Source organism: Alternaria viburni (assembly GCF_023758015.1).
Source record: "Alternaria viburni strain BMP 2772 chromosome Unknown scaffold_27, whole genome shotgun sequence".
Lineage (NCBI taxonomy): Eukaryota > Fungi > Ascomycota > Dothideomycetes > Pleosporales > Pleosporaceae > Alternaria > Alternaria viburni.
In genome coordinates this window covers 323445-337712 of record NW_026055796.1, presented here as the reverse complement: position 1 = coordinate 337712, position 14268 = coordinate 323445, and the positions used below count along the sequence as shown (strand labels likewise).

The 14268-nt window shown below is 53.2% G+C and overlaps 9 protein-coding genes across 9 annotated transcripts; 3 read left to right on the top strand and 6 right to left on the bottom strand.

The window, feature by feature from the left end:
• Positions 1–606: 606 nt before the first annotated feature.
• Positions 607–1359, bottom strand: TMA22 (Translation machinery-associated protein 22; the record flags this gene model as incomplete). Its single annotated transcript, XM_049358736.1, has 4 exons — positions 607–1022; positions 1103–1190; positions 1251–1270; positions 1317–1359. 4 exons carry the CDS (start codon positions 1357–1359, stop codon positions 607–609), a joined length of 567 nt encoding a protein of 188 aa, XP_049206839.1.
• A 266-nt stretch (positions 1360–1625) lies between these two features.
• J4E79_009895 (uncharacterized protein) lies at positions 1626–2925 on the bottom strand (the record flags this gene model as incomplete). The annotated part of the gene is made up of 2 exons (XM_049358735.1): positions 1626–2857; positions 2907–2925. The coding sequence occupies 2 exons, from the start codon at positions 2923–2925 to the stop codon at positions 1626–1628; spliced, it is 1251 nt and encodes a 416-aa protein (XP_049206838.1).
• Positions 2926–3693: 768 nt separating this feature from the next.
• J4E79_009894 (uncharacterized protein) lies at positions 3694–5079 on the top strand (the record flags this gene model as incomplete). Its single annotated transcript, XM_049358734.1, has 1 exon — positions 3694–5079. One exon carries the CDS (start codon positions 3694–3696, stop codon positions 5077–5079), a length of 1386 nt encoding a protein of 461 aa, XP_049206837.1.
• A 453-nt stretch (positions 5080–5532) lies between these two features.
• On the bottom strand, positions 5533–6570 carry NFYB2 (Nuclear transcription factor Y subunit B-2; the record flags this gene model as incomplete). Its single annotated transcript, XM_049358733.1, has 4 exons — positions 5533–5670; positions 5812–5939; positions 5990–6100; positions 6417–6570. The coding sequence occupies 4 exons, from the start codon at positions 6568–6570 to the stop codon at positions 5533–5535; spliced, it is 531 nt and encodes a 176-aa protein (XP_049206836.1).
• Positions 6571–8375: 1805 nt separating this feature from the next.
• Positions 8376–9085, bottom strand: J4E79_009892 (uncharacterized protein; the record flags this gene model as incomplete). Its single annotated transcript, XM_049358732.1, has 5 exons — positions 8376–8417; positions 8501–8693; positions 8864–8925; positions 8974–9002; positions 9052–9085. 5 exons carry the CDS (start codon positions 9083–9085, stop codon positions 8376–8378), a joined length of 360 nt encoding a protein of 119 aa, XP_049206835.1.
• A 391-nt stretch (positions 9086–9476) lies between these two features.
• On the top strand, positions 9477–9784 carry J4E79_009891 (uncharacterized protein; the record flags this gene model as incomplete). The annotated part of the gene is made up of 2 exons (XM_049358731.1): positions 9477–9513; positions 9576–9784. 2 exons carry the CDS (start codon positions 9477–9479, stop codon positions 9782–9784), a joined length of 246 nt encoding a protein of 81 aa, XP_049206834.1.
• A 221-nt stretch (positions 9785–10005) lies between these two features.
• Positions 10006–11394, bottom strand: J4E79_009890 (uncharacterized protein; the record flags this gene model as incomplete). Its single annotated transcript, XM_049358730.1, has 1 exon — positions 10006–11394. One exon carries the CDS (start codon positions 11392–11394, stop codon positions 10006–10008), a length of 1389 nt encoding a protein of 462 aa, XP_049206833.1.
• A 277-nt stretch (positions 11395–11671) lies between these two features.
• On the top strand, positions 11672–12075 carry SMG1 (Serine/threonine-protein kinase smg1; the record flags this gene model as incomplete). The annotated part of the gene is made up of 4 exons (XM_049358729.1): positions 11672–11701; positions 11750–11821; positions 11870–11977; positions 12031–12075. 4 exons carry the CDS (start codon positions 11672–11674, stop codon positions 12073–12075), a joined length of 255 nt encoding a protein of 84 aa, XP_049206832.1.
• Positions 12076–12534: 459 nt separating this feature from the next.
• On the bottom strand, positions 12535–13823 carry J4E79_009888 (uncharacterized protein; the record flags this gene model as incomplete). The annotated part of the gene is made up of 4 exons (XM_049358728.1): positions 12535–13246; positions 13304–13500; positions 13561–13659; positions 13725–13823. 4 exons carry the CDS (start codon positions 13821–13823, stop codon positions 12535–12537), a joined length of 1107 nt encoding a protein of 368 aa, XP_049206831.1.
• Positions 13824–14268: the final 445 nt, after the last annotated feature.

Here is a 14268-nt window from a genome sequence, read left to right as displayed (position 1 = left end):
ACTGTGTGCGGCGAACTATCGTGTCGCCGTGTCCTCTAAAATGAAGAAAAGGAAAAGGCCGTGGGATTGATATAAGTCGGGCTGTGGGCGCGCCCTAGGGTTGGTTATATAGTGAGAGCGCTGGAGGCAACGACCCGAGAAAAATGATAGAGCTCCCGACAGGCAGCTAAGCACGCACGTGCCATGGCCGTTCATCATGACCCTTCCACATCCCATACGCGTAATCCGCAACTAGTATCCTTCGAATGCTAAATGAGTATCATGATTTGCTTCGAGGATGATTTAACTTGTTTTATTATCGCGATACTGCATTTGGAGATGTACGATACGTCTCGAAGGTGTACAATGGACAATGCCTGTTTTATCATCCCGGATATTGCAGCACGAGAGACGCGTCCATAGCCCTATTATCTGGGCATATGCACTGCTATGTTGCAACGAAGGTATAGATGCAGATAAACACGAAGCTACGCCCTCTACAGTGGACTGGCCTCCAGCCATGATTTCCCCATCTTCTATCTTGCGCCTGCACGCGCCAGCAAACAACTCCTATGCTTATGCTGATATACACTTCATCTCCTGACACCGATCACCTCGTCAAACGATTCAACCCCCCTCAGCCTTCTTCTTCTTCTTATCCTCTATCAACTCGCAATTGTCCTCAGGCACCTCGTCGTACTTGTCCACCAAGAACTCCAAGATATCCTCGCTCAAATCACCCTGCACCGTAATCTCCTCGCCGCCACCGGGGATCTTGGTGACACTCGACCCCGTCGCGAACTTCTTGCCAAAGTCCTTGGCCACCTTCTTGATGTCGAGACCAAACGCTTCCAGACCCTGTACGGCGGTGACATATTTCCGCTTGTTGCGCTCGATGCGCTTGATGAGGATCTTGGACGACGCGCGCGTCTCGGCTGCTCGTGCTTCGGCGGTTGCGGCTTTGGCGGCTTTCTTCTGGGCGTCCTTTTCGGCGCGTTTTTGGGCGTCGACGGAGAGGGAGGCCATGTTTTGCTGTAGCGCTTCTAGAGGGGGGTTAGCAGATGTGTTTTGACCCATACATATTGCGTCCTATAGGCTTCCCAATATGATTGACTCTACGTACCTGCTGAGTACAGCTTCGCGTGCAGATCTGGATGCGCCTCTTCTAGCCATTCTTCACACTTCTTCGTTGTGCCGCCAAACTCGCAGTACTATTAGTTAGTCTAGTCAGCCGCCATTTCCCTCTCAACGCGTCTCGGTGTCATACCTACTTCAGGTGGTAGACTGCATACTGCTTCTTGTTAGCCCTAGTCGCAATGGAATGTGGGAATGCTTGCCTCCGCAGTAGACGACGGGCTTCGGTAACGCGTCGGCTGACATGTTGTGAAGTGTTATGTAGTTCAGACTCTCAGGTGCTTTGAGGTCTCAGAGAGTGGTGCGTTGAGTGGTGAGACTGGGTGTCGACGCGATGCTTGGGAAGAGAGAGCTTGGTGGGGCAGAAAGCCCGCGTGGCGGGGTATGCGAAGCGCAAGGGTCCTTCAACGCGAGTGACGCCCGCGGACTTTCACCAAACAACCACCTCATCCAAGGGAAGGATCGACTGAATTGTTACACGTTTGGTCGTGGCTGCTCATTACTTCCCACGACTACTTCGTCTGGTTCTGCAAAATACGAATCTTCGGCTCCATCCGTATCTCAGCCCAGTAACCTCTCAACACCCCATTCCTCAGCAACCCTTCTAGCCCATGCCATGTTGCTGCAATCTTCGACGCCCACCTATCTTGCGAAGTGGTCTTATCCGACTGCTCGACCAGCGAGCCACTTTCTTCTCCCGGTTTTAGAAGCCTGACCCCACCAAATCCATATACAGTATGGACCACTTCCCAGCTACCTATAACCTTCTCCGGGCTCTCGGCAAGAACATAGTCAAACTTGGTCCAAAACATTGGGTCCAACAGGACGTTTGGGTCTTCAGTCTTGTCGTATGTCCATGTTCTGCTGTTCAGAGTGTCCTGTGCTTCAAGGACGTCAAGCACTGTCTGCGGTCCTCTGTGGCTCTCGAGGAATCGCGTGACGCCTGTTTGGCAGGCAAGGTTATCGAAGTATACGTTGAAGTGATTTCTGGCCGGGTGCTCCATCTCCTTGTGTAGCGTGTGAAGGGCCTCGCCTCCAGGATAGTTGAGACTGGAGATACCCAGGATCGCAGTGGATGCAATGAATGATACCAGAACTGATCCTAGTAAAGCTAAACTTAGGGTAGCGTATACGACCGACTTTGTTCTGCGGTTCCAGATCCAAGCTGCTCCATCGGCAGCCACGGCAGTCAAACCTGGAATCACGTAGAGGATGAAGCGCCATTCCTTGTGCGGAAGGAAGCTGTACAACCCCACAAAGCTGAGCAGTGGAACAAGAAGGTCCAGGCTTCGTCTAGATGTCGATGTGTTCATGACCGCAACCGGTATGCAAAGCAAATAGGTTGCGGGGTTCAGTAGTAATCGTGGCAAGGCATTCGCGAAGTAGAAGTGCCATGGCGAGACACCCCAGTCAGCCGAATGCCCTTGGATGGTGTTGTAGTAAAAGCTCGTCCACTCGGGCCATAGCGGGAAAGATTGCCAGAAGAACGAGTCCAGAGGTACAGTGCAGAGTAGGCCAATGACGAGGCCACCAAGTCCAGCTGGAATGATGACGCTTGTGATGGATATCCTCCGAGTGATGAACAAGTAGATGGTGATTGTTCCCACCAAGATCGCTAGCTCCGAGCGGAAAACTACACCAGCAATCGTGAGCAGATACAAGCACAGCCGGTAGTATCCTGAGATGTTGGAGGTGCTCCATGGTACAGTGTATGCGAGTAGCAAGCTTCGAAGGGCCAAATTACCTAAATCGATATAAGCCAAGAGATGTACGAAGCACCTTATGCAACTTACTGAAAACGAAAGCGAACATATTAGGCAGCGTCCTCGAAGCATAGTAAATAGCATGGAACTGGCTGGCTTGGAACAGCGCATACCAAACCCCAGCACTAGTACCAAAAGCCTTCTGCACGCTCCTCCCAAACGCAACAAGCGAAGCCGCATTAAGCAGTCCAAGTATTCCTCTCACTGTCCCCACAATCAGCCTTTCCATCTTCCATTCGATTACCCCCAAATCCACTCACCGAGCAATTGCACCTGCGCCATATCCCCCAAAATCCCAACGACAGGCCTACTCGTCCCGCTCAAAACCAATGCGCCCGCAAACGTCCTCGGCACGCTCCCCGGAAAACTAACATGATCGTAGTTCGCCGTCAAGAACTGATCTGCATTCTCTGTAGGTATTCCATGAACGAGGATATCATGTATAGCCTGGATATTGAACGACTCTTCGACTTTAGTGTACGGCGAAACGAACAGGTGTACTAGAACAAAAGTGGGTATGAGGAGGAGAAACGGCCATGTCGAGAGCGCCATGGCATTCGCGTTGCTGACAGAGCTTTGAAAGCTCTGTGAAAACAAAGATAATAGGCGCGATGAAGTGGTTGGTAGAGGATGACGACGGACGAATGAAAGGTGTGAGCCGTTGCTTTTACATGATCGTCCAATCACGTGTCTTCGTGATCCACCACATCCGCCAACGACCCTAGTCGAACGCGAAACCTCCTTCCACATCCGCAACGTCATCCTGCCTTTCTGCCAACGCTCATCACATCAACAACTCTACGCCAATGTCACTCGCATGATGGAAATCAATCAAGCTGCAGTCCCGGCTGTCTACGTCCTCATCTTCTTCCTCGGCTATCCCTCTCAATGGCTGTTGACGCAGTTGGAACCCGCGCCGCTTACGAAGAATGAACTCATCGTGTCGAATGTGATTTTGGTCTTGATATGGATTACGTATACGAAGAGTGTTTTCGTTGACGCCGGGACAATACCGAAGGACTGGACTGTGAAGAAAGAGCTAGGTGCCGAAAAGGGAGAAGAACATGGCGATACATCTGGCAAAGAGACAGGTCTGGATATCGCAGGGAAGAGCCGGAAATGGTGTCGAAAGTGCGATGCCGCGAAGCCACCTAGAGTGCATCATTGCAAGGAGTGTAAAAGATGCATACCCAAAATGGACCACCACTGCCCCTGGACCAACAACTGCGTCAGCCACACCACTTTCCCGCACTTCCTGCGCTTCCTCCTCTACACCACCTTCGGCCTCTCACTCCTCCAATACTTCCTCTTCATCCGCCTCTCGCACCTCTGGTCCAACCTAGACATGCCCTCCTACCTGGGCCCCACGCCCTTCCAACTAGGCCACCTCTTCGCCGTCCTCCTGACAAACTCAATCACCCTCTTTATCCTCGGCGTCCTCCTACTGAGAAACCTCTGGTGCCTGGCTATCAACCAAACCACAATCGAAGGCTGGGAAATCGAACGCCACAGAACGCTTCTACGCCGTGCGCGCCAGTATGGCGGGTACCTACCTAGTCCCGACGGAACTAAGATACGCATTAAGAAACAGGAGTTCCCGTACGATATCGGTATCTGGTCGAATATCGTACAGGGTATGAACTCGAGAAATCCGCTGCAGTGGTTTAATCCCCTGGCTCCTACGCCTAGTCTGAGCAGTGGACTGGCTTTCGAGACGAATGGTTTTGAGGACGAGGGCACGGTTTGGCCGCCTCCAGATCCGGATCGGGCGTATAGGAGGAATGCGACGGCGGTGAATGCGGATGCGTTTCGGTATGCGGAGTCGGAGTTGAATGCTGAGGATACGGTGGCCGCGTTCAAGATGAGGCAGGCGGAGGATGCGGTGAGGAGGCGGAGACCGTATGCTGGGGCTGTGGAGAGGGACGCGGTGGAGGATGAGATGGATGGGGAGATGATCAGGGATGAGGAGGACTATGCGTATGGGGATGATGCTAGTGATGATGTGGAGGAAGAAGAGGACGGTAAAAGTAGGGAAAATGGTAAAGAGCGGGAAGGTGAGGCAGCTTGGCGAAACTCAGAGGGCGAACGGCTGAAGGATTTTGGTGTCGATGAGGATGTGGAGTTCTACGACGAACAGGACGATGATGTGCCGCTGAGCCAACTCATTGCTCGGAGACAGGCTGCAGCTACGAAGAGCCATTAGATATGCATACACAGCATCAACACCACACCAATAAGAAGACAACTAGTTCGATCTGTCGTGAAGTAGATGATATTTGATCAAAAGGATATAACGAATGTTGTAAAGCTCGTGTGAGCAAGAAGAAATATCTAGACCAGCAATCCGGCAAAGCCAAAAGGTATCGTGGTTGCCCATGTATGTCCTGACCTACTCCAACCAATCGTAACACATCAGAGTATTTATGCATCTGCATCCTACCCCTGATAACCTCAAACATGATCCACCGACTGTGAGCGACAGTTGCGCACTTGTTACAATCTGACCATAGCGAAGGTGTCCTTGACTTCATCACTCTTTCTCCTCCTTCGGGAGAATTTCCTTTCCGGCGATCGGGTTGATATACGACTGCTTCTGCTTGTTGCAATCGTCTCCCTCCTGTTCTCGTTCCTCGCTGATCGCCAGAGCCCGAGACACCTAGTACTCGTTTCCGTTCCCGTTGTGGACCGTGTAGCCAAAGGCTGTGCCGTCTTCGGTCATTTCGGAGTCGCCGCTCAGTACATGTTGCTGATTCTCGGGACCTGCACCGGGCCCACCGGGCCCTGAGGAACCGAACTGCCCAGTGGGTGGTTTGTTCTGATTTGCGAGGAGGGTCTCGTACCACCAATCAATACCAATAGTTCAGATAAACGTTTCGGCCAAATAGTAGGCAACAAAAGAAGGACAAAGGGGGTATAGGAAAAGTTGGCAGCTTACTTCGCGATACCTGGACAGGTAGATCTTGAGGGCTTCCGAGTAGTTCTCGAAACCAAGCGACGTCATGGCGAAGAGGATGTCCTCGCCATTGACGGTTTTGCGCTTCTCCTGTTGGCACTTTTCGGAGGCTGGAATCAAAGTCAGTGGCGGTCTCGGACAAGGCTGGAGTGAGACATACCCTCGCTGGTGATGAAGGAGATGAACTCGCTCACGCACTCCTGCATGCATTCTTTCGCCTCTTTGGCGATCTTGGCGTTTTCGGGCAGCGCCATCTTCATGATTCGCGCGACTGGAGCAAAGTTACGTATGTTAGCATCCGAAGCCGTGCTGCTATTCGCGTTTGTGCTCTTTGGCGTCGAAAGGGGCGGGGAAAGGGACGAGTGTGGAGAAGAGGACGACATTTCGCAGGCTGCACGCCGGCCGTTTTCCAGGCACACGGCAGACCTGAGTGGCTGCCGAGTTGCAGTGATTCGACGCAGAGACGCGCGAGTCGAGGAACTGTCGGCATCCAGAGACGCCCGTTGGAGCAATCCGTCGACGTGCAGATGGGAGCGAAACGGTGCGCAAATCAAAACAGCGGGAGGCAGCAAGGGAAATAGACGTACCATTGGCGATTGGAAGCCATCGGTCTTGCTCCTTGACCTCGAATTCGTAACCTATCTGAGCTGTGTTCTCCTCTGTGTTCCTGTCCATGGGCTGTTCTTCGTCAGGCGACTGGACTGGTTCCACACCCTCCTGCTTTGGGGGAGAGGCCGACATATTATCGGTTGCCTGCTCGGAAGCGTATGCGCTGGCGACTATTTCGTTGGCGACCACGTCACTGGGAGAAACGACGGGACAACTTGGCGGCCGAGTATGCAACCTGCGGTCAGTGGTGTAACGAGAGGCCTGGCGAAGGAAGCGGTTAGTGGCATGCAGCGGCCAGCTTGGGATGCAGCTAACGTACGTGGGGAGCTGCGACAGCGGAGAGCACGGCGCAAGGGAGCGCTGAGTGAACTACGGCTCGTGGTGACGCCCGGGGCTACCTGCGATGCTGGCGTCGCACCCACGATGGAGCTGGCAGGGGCGCTTTGCGACAGTGGCAGGCGCGACCGCGATCGGGGCAGTCGCGACACACGGCGGAGTTGGTGTGCTACGGGCGGCGGGCACGATACCGCGTGCGACACTGGCGATTCACAGACCGTGTCTTGCGAGTAGCGGTGGGACGATATGCAGGCGGACCGGCTTGAATCAGGGCGTTATTCGGGCGCAGTTAGGCGTGGCAGTTGTCAATCGAGACTTGACGTCGCGACGTTGGAGCAGTTGACGACGCGCCTGCCAATAGGAGCGCGAGGAGAAGATGGGGGAAGATGGAGCTTGGACGCGCGATAGCGTTGGTGCGCGGAGAGATGGTGGATTGGGGATTTACCTCGATGGGCGAATCGAATGGTGAGAACGAAGAGAAATTCGGCCGCCCGCACCAATCCCGGCCCGTGCCGAAGCAGCTCCCCTCACATCATGCCCAGCAACATTGCGCCCTGAATTCGCTTTCCAACGCGCAGCTTTCTACAATACCGCGCATGTCCTTCAATATTCGGACCGGTCATAGCACCGGCATACCGTCTGTTCGGAACCTGGCCTACTACTGCAGACTCCTCGAGCTAGCTGGCGATCCTGTATGCGAGTCGCATCAGCAGCTCATTCGGCAGCCCTACCAACATCACCCCACGTCCATATCTCTGCCGCGTCTTCACCACTGCAGCCACAGATGACATCCAGCGAGAACGTGTGTTGTCCAAGCCTCTTCTAGCATCATCCCAGGCCGTCGTCGACGTCAGTAGTCTTCGCTGTTCGTTGGGCCCTCGCGCATATTGCATACAGCCTTGCTCCAGCTTCACTAAGCCAACACGAGATGACGTTCAAGTCAGCCACTAACGACTCGACCCCCGGACCGTTCGTCATTCTCTGTGAAGACTTTGCTGGTAGCCTATGAGCTACGTGTCCGTTTTCATGGGTGAGATGGTGCAGATCAGTGCGTTGCTTTAAGTGGGAGCCGACTGGACAACGCATCTTGCAGAGACCCCTGGGTTGGGAGCACGTGCCGGGACAACGGCGCAGTCCTGAATCAGTCACTTCATGTAGACACATACGTAGTTGCGAGCTTGTGGGGTCTTTCAGGCTGCATGTGCGGCATCATTGGTAGGATGGTAGCTGAAAGCCCAGCGACCCGGGTCTGTCGTGGCTGGTTCAATCGTGACATTGCAAGATTCTCGTAATTTGTGGGAGGTATAGTACACGATCGATATAGGACTCATTTACTGGCAAGCCTTTCGTTGTCATCAAGAGGCTGTGCTGTTCTGTCGTGGCCTGGCCTGCTGTGCAAACATCGGAAACCGGACAGACCCTATTACGTCTGTATACTCCGTCTTGGAACACGCAGAACCCTTTGCCAGGGTCCCGATCCATCTACCCCAATTCCAGTCACCGGAGATATCGCTGCCGTACTCGTCTGCGTCATCTCATGTGGCTCCCAGCATATGCCGTGTGCCCATCCTGTCAAAGGGTTGCTGCATCACTGGTATCTTCTACTGCCCTGGCTGTTGGACAACTTGGACATTGTTCTTCTTCTGTAAGGGAAGTTAGTTACTCGATATCGAAATAGAAGCCGGGGTCAACGCTGTGTGAGATTCAAGTGCAACTGATGACGTACCTTCCACTTCTCCATCTCATCTTGCTTCAACTTGTACTGCTTGACTAGCTCTTCCAGAGCCTGCTTAAGACCATCCGAGTTGGTCTGCAGGATCGGCACAACGTCCTTGACCGTTCGCTCGGTCAAGACACCGTTGATCATACGGAAGCATTTCCGGTCTCCTGACAATGGTTGCAACGTCTCCAATACGAGTCTGGTATCTGTCAGTATTGATTATGTTGTAATGGGAACATGAAGCGGTGTGAGATATTGGAACTATCAAAGTCATGGAGCAATGCAAGGCTGATGCAAGGGACGAGCGGTGTGGGAAGGTTTGAACGATCGCCGGGTGTGGCTTCGTAGTGATGGTGCTATGCAACTTACTTGTGCTCTTCTGTCTCTTGCTCGATGTCACCAATCTTTGAGGCAATTGTTTGGAGTGTATTCTTCGAAAAGGTCAGTTAAGCATTTACGCCTTTGTAAACCGTTCTTACCTTGTAATTTTGATATGTCGTCTGTAGCTCTGTTCTGGTTCAGCGATGGCGAAAAGATTAATCAATATGACCACTAACCTTGTTGCTTCTTCAGCTGCTGCTGGGATGCCATACTGACGATGTGACTTTTTGACGTGTGCCCTGTGGTGAGGAGTCGGCGGTGGTTGCGGGGAACTCGGGGGAGAGAAGATTCTTGATTCTATGCGTACTATGTAGGTACGAAGTCGGATAGTTGCTGATCTTGGATAGAGAACAGAGAATGGAAGTGGCTGAGTAATTTCTAAAAGGTCTCGCGAGTCTTCACGCGTTCGACACAAAGTGGCTACGAGTGAAGGCGCGCGCTCGGACGCAGTTCACGAGATCTTCAACGATTCGATTCGTCGGCAACTTCAACATCTCCAAGTACCCGTCCGATCGAGCCCAGCACCACCAACCTCTGCTCCAAGACTCCAAAACCTCGCACCGTCTACCCTCCCAATCACCAAACCCCGCGCAAACCCACAATGCATCCCCATCTCCACACCGAAGAAGTCCAAAAGAGTGCGCCACCCCTCCCCCTCCACGCAGCCCACAGCGCACACCTTCTAACATCCACGGTATAGACTGCGCAGACGTCGTCGCGGCGCTAGAAGAATGCCATAACCGCGGCTTCATCTGGAAAGTAACCGGGAATTGCACCGACGCGAAATACAAAGTCAACATGTGCCTGCGCGGACTGCGACTTGAGCGGACGAAGCAGAATCGCGAGGCGGCAAAGGAGAAGAGGGAGAAGATACAGAAGGTGTGGAAGGAGTTGGATGAGAACAAATGAGCATGCGCGGGGTCTGTCACGGGCATGGAGGAGATATTGCATACGGATGGGAGTTTACGGATACGATCAACGTTGAGCTTTTAGGCTCTTGTATTATACGAATGCGGATTTCAGGCGTTACGGGAGCGTTCATACACATTCATGAAGGATGTTCATAGTATTACTATACGGCTGGCCCAGCATCTCCATGCTGGAGCTGGATACCCCAATTCTAACAAACGCTACTCATCATCAGAGTCGTCGCTGGATCTACCGGCTACGGGTGTAGTACCCGCCAAAGGCGTAGTACCCAGACTGTCCAACCCTCTCTCTGTGATCAAGCGGCCTCCTTCAACGCCATTTGCGGGCAACGCAGGAAGCCCTGACTCCTGGCGCAGCTTTTCGTACTCGTCGCCTGTCTTCTGCAGTTGTTCCTGGAGGTACTTCTTGCGCTCCTCAATTCTAACCTTGTCGTCCTTTAGGTCTTGTAGCTTCTGTAGGATCAGGTTTTTCCTCTGCTGCTTTGTCTGTATATCGATCGTGAGACCTTCTAGGACTTCGTCTAGGTCTGGCAGGGGCGTAATGCGCGGTGGAGTCTTTGTGCCATCTTCCTCATCTTCGATCTTTTGGCCGTATCGTCCTGCGCGGGCTTGAGCTGCGGCGAAAGCGGTATTCCTCTCTTCGTCTGAGTCGTCCGTCCCGTCGTCGCCTGAACCACCTTCGGCGTCGTTGATGAGTTCTGCCATTTCCGCGCGCCGTCTTCGCCGCGCTTCCTTCTCTGACTTGCGACCAAGCGAAATCTTGCCATCTTCGACAAAATCGTCAAAACCTTCGGCTATGTCCTCATCTTCGTGTATGAGACGCGTTTCTCCGTACTTGTCTTTTGGTCGGAGGGAAATCTCGTTCCTGTGCTGTCTGAACTCGTCTTCTCCCTGGTCATCGGATGCCCACGCGCGGTCTTCGTCGTCGAGGGCGTTCTCCTCATGCGCCAAACGACGTCTCCGCGCCTTCTTCTCGCGAATCTCGGCTTCTGTGGGGATCGCAGATGACGTCTCTAGCGATGCGACAGGACCGAATTTCGATGCGATATCTAGGGCCTGCGTCTCCTCGTCATCTTCAGCGGAAGTATTCAGGTCGCGGGGTGTTGACGGCGTCGAGTTTCGCAGTTCTGCTATGTAGTCCTTGCTGTATTCGGTCGGGCGAGCGGCTTCAGGTACGAGGGGTGAGCGCGCCCGCAGTTGCGCACTCTTCTCCAGGGCTATGCGACTGAGGTTTGCCTTCTTCGGAGTCACGACGGCTGTGTCGCTCGAGTCGTCGCCATCGTTCGCGTCTTCGCCTGGGCCAAAAGACACTCGTAGGGAAGAACGCTTCTTCGCTTTACCAATCGTTGGCCGCTTGACGACTACACGGCCAGTTAGTACGGAGCCACCTAAGTCGCCAGCTTTCAACAAGGCCTGGAGAGATTCGCTGTGAGTTTCCCCAACGTCAGAAAGGCTGGCAATCGCGACAATTGGTGACTGACCTGTGGGCTTCTGTACTTCGCTCGGCGAGGTGTTTGCGCTGTCGGTGGATGCGTCGTCATCGTAGCTGCCAATCTTGCGTGCAACGCGGTTGGAACCGGATCGCTTCATCGTGAGGATGTTTGTGTTAAAAGTTCCTTTGTCAGAAAGGGATGTTGAGTAGTAGAGCAGAAGATAGCATGCGCGCGCACATGTCGTGGCTGCCGCCTACGCACGGGCCCTCCGCAAAATCCACGGAGCTATCCCACCATGCGCAGCGCTGCTCTTGCTCGTGAACACCACGCGCGTCTCCAGCTCACGACAGACCCACACGAGCGAAGCCACCTGAAGCCGTCACCAGGAACCTGTACCGCCACATTCAAGCTCAAAACAGTCTACTACCGTCAAGATGCCTCAAGCACAGCCAGAACTCAAGAAGGTGAGTGAACAACGCAGACGCAAGCTTCCAGAACCTAACCTTGTAAAGTACCTCGAGAAGCGCGTTCTCGTCCAGCTCAATGGCAGCCGCAAAGTCATGGGTATCCTCCGCGGTTACGACGTACGTACTCTTTCACTTTTACCTCTGAATCGAGCTAACACACCGCAGGTCTACCTAAACATTGTACTCGATGAGGCGCTAGAGGAGAAGGCTGGCGGCGAGAAGGTGCGCATCGGCATGGTCGTCATCAGAGGGAATGCAGTGGTCATGCTTGAAGTACGGAATCCCATATCCTGAGAGGCAAGAAATCAAAGCTAACCAAGGCGCAGGCGCTTGACCGCATCAACCAGGACGTACCCAAGATCGGACGATAGAGAATCAAACGCGCAAGCGACGAGTAACACAGCGCCCGTGGTACATCGAAAGAGAGCAAGAGCGAGGCAGATGGACAGAATCCGGGCATTATAAGGCGCATGGGCGTTTGAGGCGCGAACACTTACGGGTATGCCTCACCAGGCCCCTTTTTACGCCTGCCCATCCAGAGCATTACCATCACGGAGGATATTTGCGGAACATCTATGTTGACATTTTTATATCTACAGGACGATACTGTACCCACATGATACCAGCTGGGCAAATTGGGCGAGGATAGGCTTGGATCTCGATAAAAGAATCTGGTAGAGAAAAGTGCAACGGCGCCCGGCCATTACTATCTTCAGAGTCAGAGAGTCAACAAACCACCTTTACAGCTCCAACATCACGATTTTACAAAGAAGAATTCAAATGCATTTGAAATATGATTTACTGACGAACAGTCTGCACAGATCAGAACGCTATAGCTTCGCTTTCTCCCCTCTGTTAATCTTCTGCACAAGACCCCATGCAATCTCCGCATAGGGCTTCATCATAGCCCCATACGACTGCGCCTGCTCGCTACTCGCCTGTCTCAACGCATACCGTGCCGCAATTCCCTGCATGATAATGGCACTCCTGTACGTACTGAAAGCGTCGCCCCAAACGAAGTCCGGTCGCGGATCCCAGCCTGCAACTTCAGAGTACCACGCAATCAGTTGCTCGCGGGTAGGCAGACCAGGTGTAGCTCCAGGCTGGAAGCCCTTGTGCGCGCGCCCAATAGACATTGCAGTCTCATCCGATGCTGTCACGTAGGGCGCGAGAACGTTGTTCAGATCAGACAGCGGGTGGCCGATCGTGCTCATTTCCCAGTCCAAGATACCGATCACCCTAGGTTCTGTCTTGTGGAAAACGACGTTGTCGATCTTGTAGTCGCCGTGGACAAAGGTCGCGCGGTCCTTGGGCTGCGTCTTTGGGTCTTTGAAAAAGGCTACCATGTCGTCTTGATGCGGTATCTTGCCTACTGGCTCCCCAGTCTCTTTGTCTTTAGCTGCGCCTTGCGATTTGGAGATGGTGTCGAAGGTTGCAATTTGGCGGTTGTAGAAGCCAGAGCTCTTTCCGTAGGAGGCGAGATTGACAGACGCGGGGGATACGCGATGGAATTTCGCGAGCGTGGTTATGGCGGAGTGCCACCTGGAGGTTATGCATTAGTACTGTCGTCGATTTTCAAGTGGTTCTGAGAGGTCATACATGTTCGTCCGTTCTTCAGCTGTTACGCCTGGAATTGCGGGATCTTCGAAGATACGCCCATCGAGGAAGTCCATGATGTAGAAGTCGGTGCCAATGACGTCCTGGTCCTGGCAAAGACATAGTGCGCGCGGGATGGGAACATCGGTCTTTTCGAGTGCGTGGATGATTCTGTACTCGCGGTCGACTCTGTGCGCAGTCTACAAAACCTCGTGTTAGTTATGATAATCGATTTTCTCAAATGGAAAGGCTCAGCATACTTTTGACAGCAGTTGACCCGGGGGCTTCTTCCTCATAACATATTTCTTGCCATCTTTATCCGTCAACTGGTACGTCGGATTCGATTGTCCATAACCGAACTTTTAGCTGTTAGCTTTCATGTCCAGCTTTCATGCCCAGCTCATCCCGACTTCGAGCAGCGTACCTGCTTCACGTCCAGCGGGACTTTGATCTCCGGTACATTGGCGGTGATGTAGCGCTCTAGCGACGCAATGTCGATTGGTTGTCGCACGTTGCCGGCCATGGTGAGAGCGGCTGTTGAGTAAACATGGTGTGGGCGCGCGCGCAGTGATGTAGTTGGCGCGGTTGACCATCACCGAGGCGTGAGCCGAGGCAATTGTGGAACATGGGGAAAGGCGCTCGGTCGGCGAGTCGGGAACTGCGGCGACTCCGCGGGTAGCTGAGTCGATGCTGATGGAATATTACACCTTTTGAAATTTGAAGTGTTCGTGAAGAAGACTGCAGATGCGTGTTGTTGGAGTGCTGCTGTTTTCCATGCAGTGACTAGATACGCAGTCTTGATGACTGAATCCATGTTTACCACATCTGTAGTTCAAGTAGATATGGCAGCTTGAGGGCTGATTGCAGCCTTGGGACTGCCCGTTCCAGCACAATACCACAGAGCTTTAATCTCTTCATACGTGCTGGGTATTCCAGGCCTCTAGCAAGCGATCGGGAGGCAGCCGGGA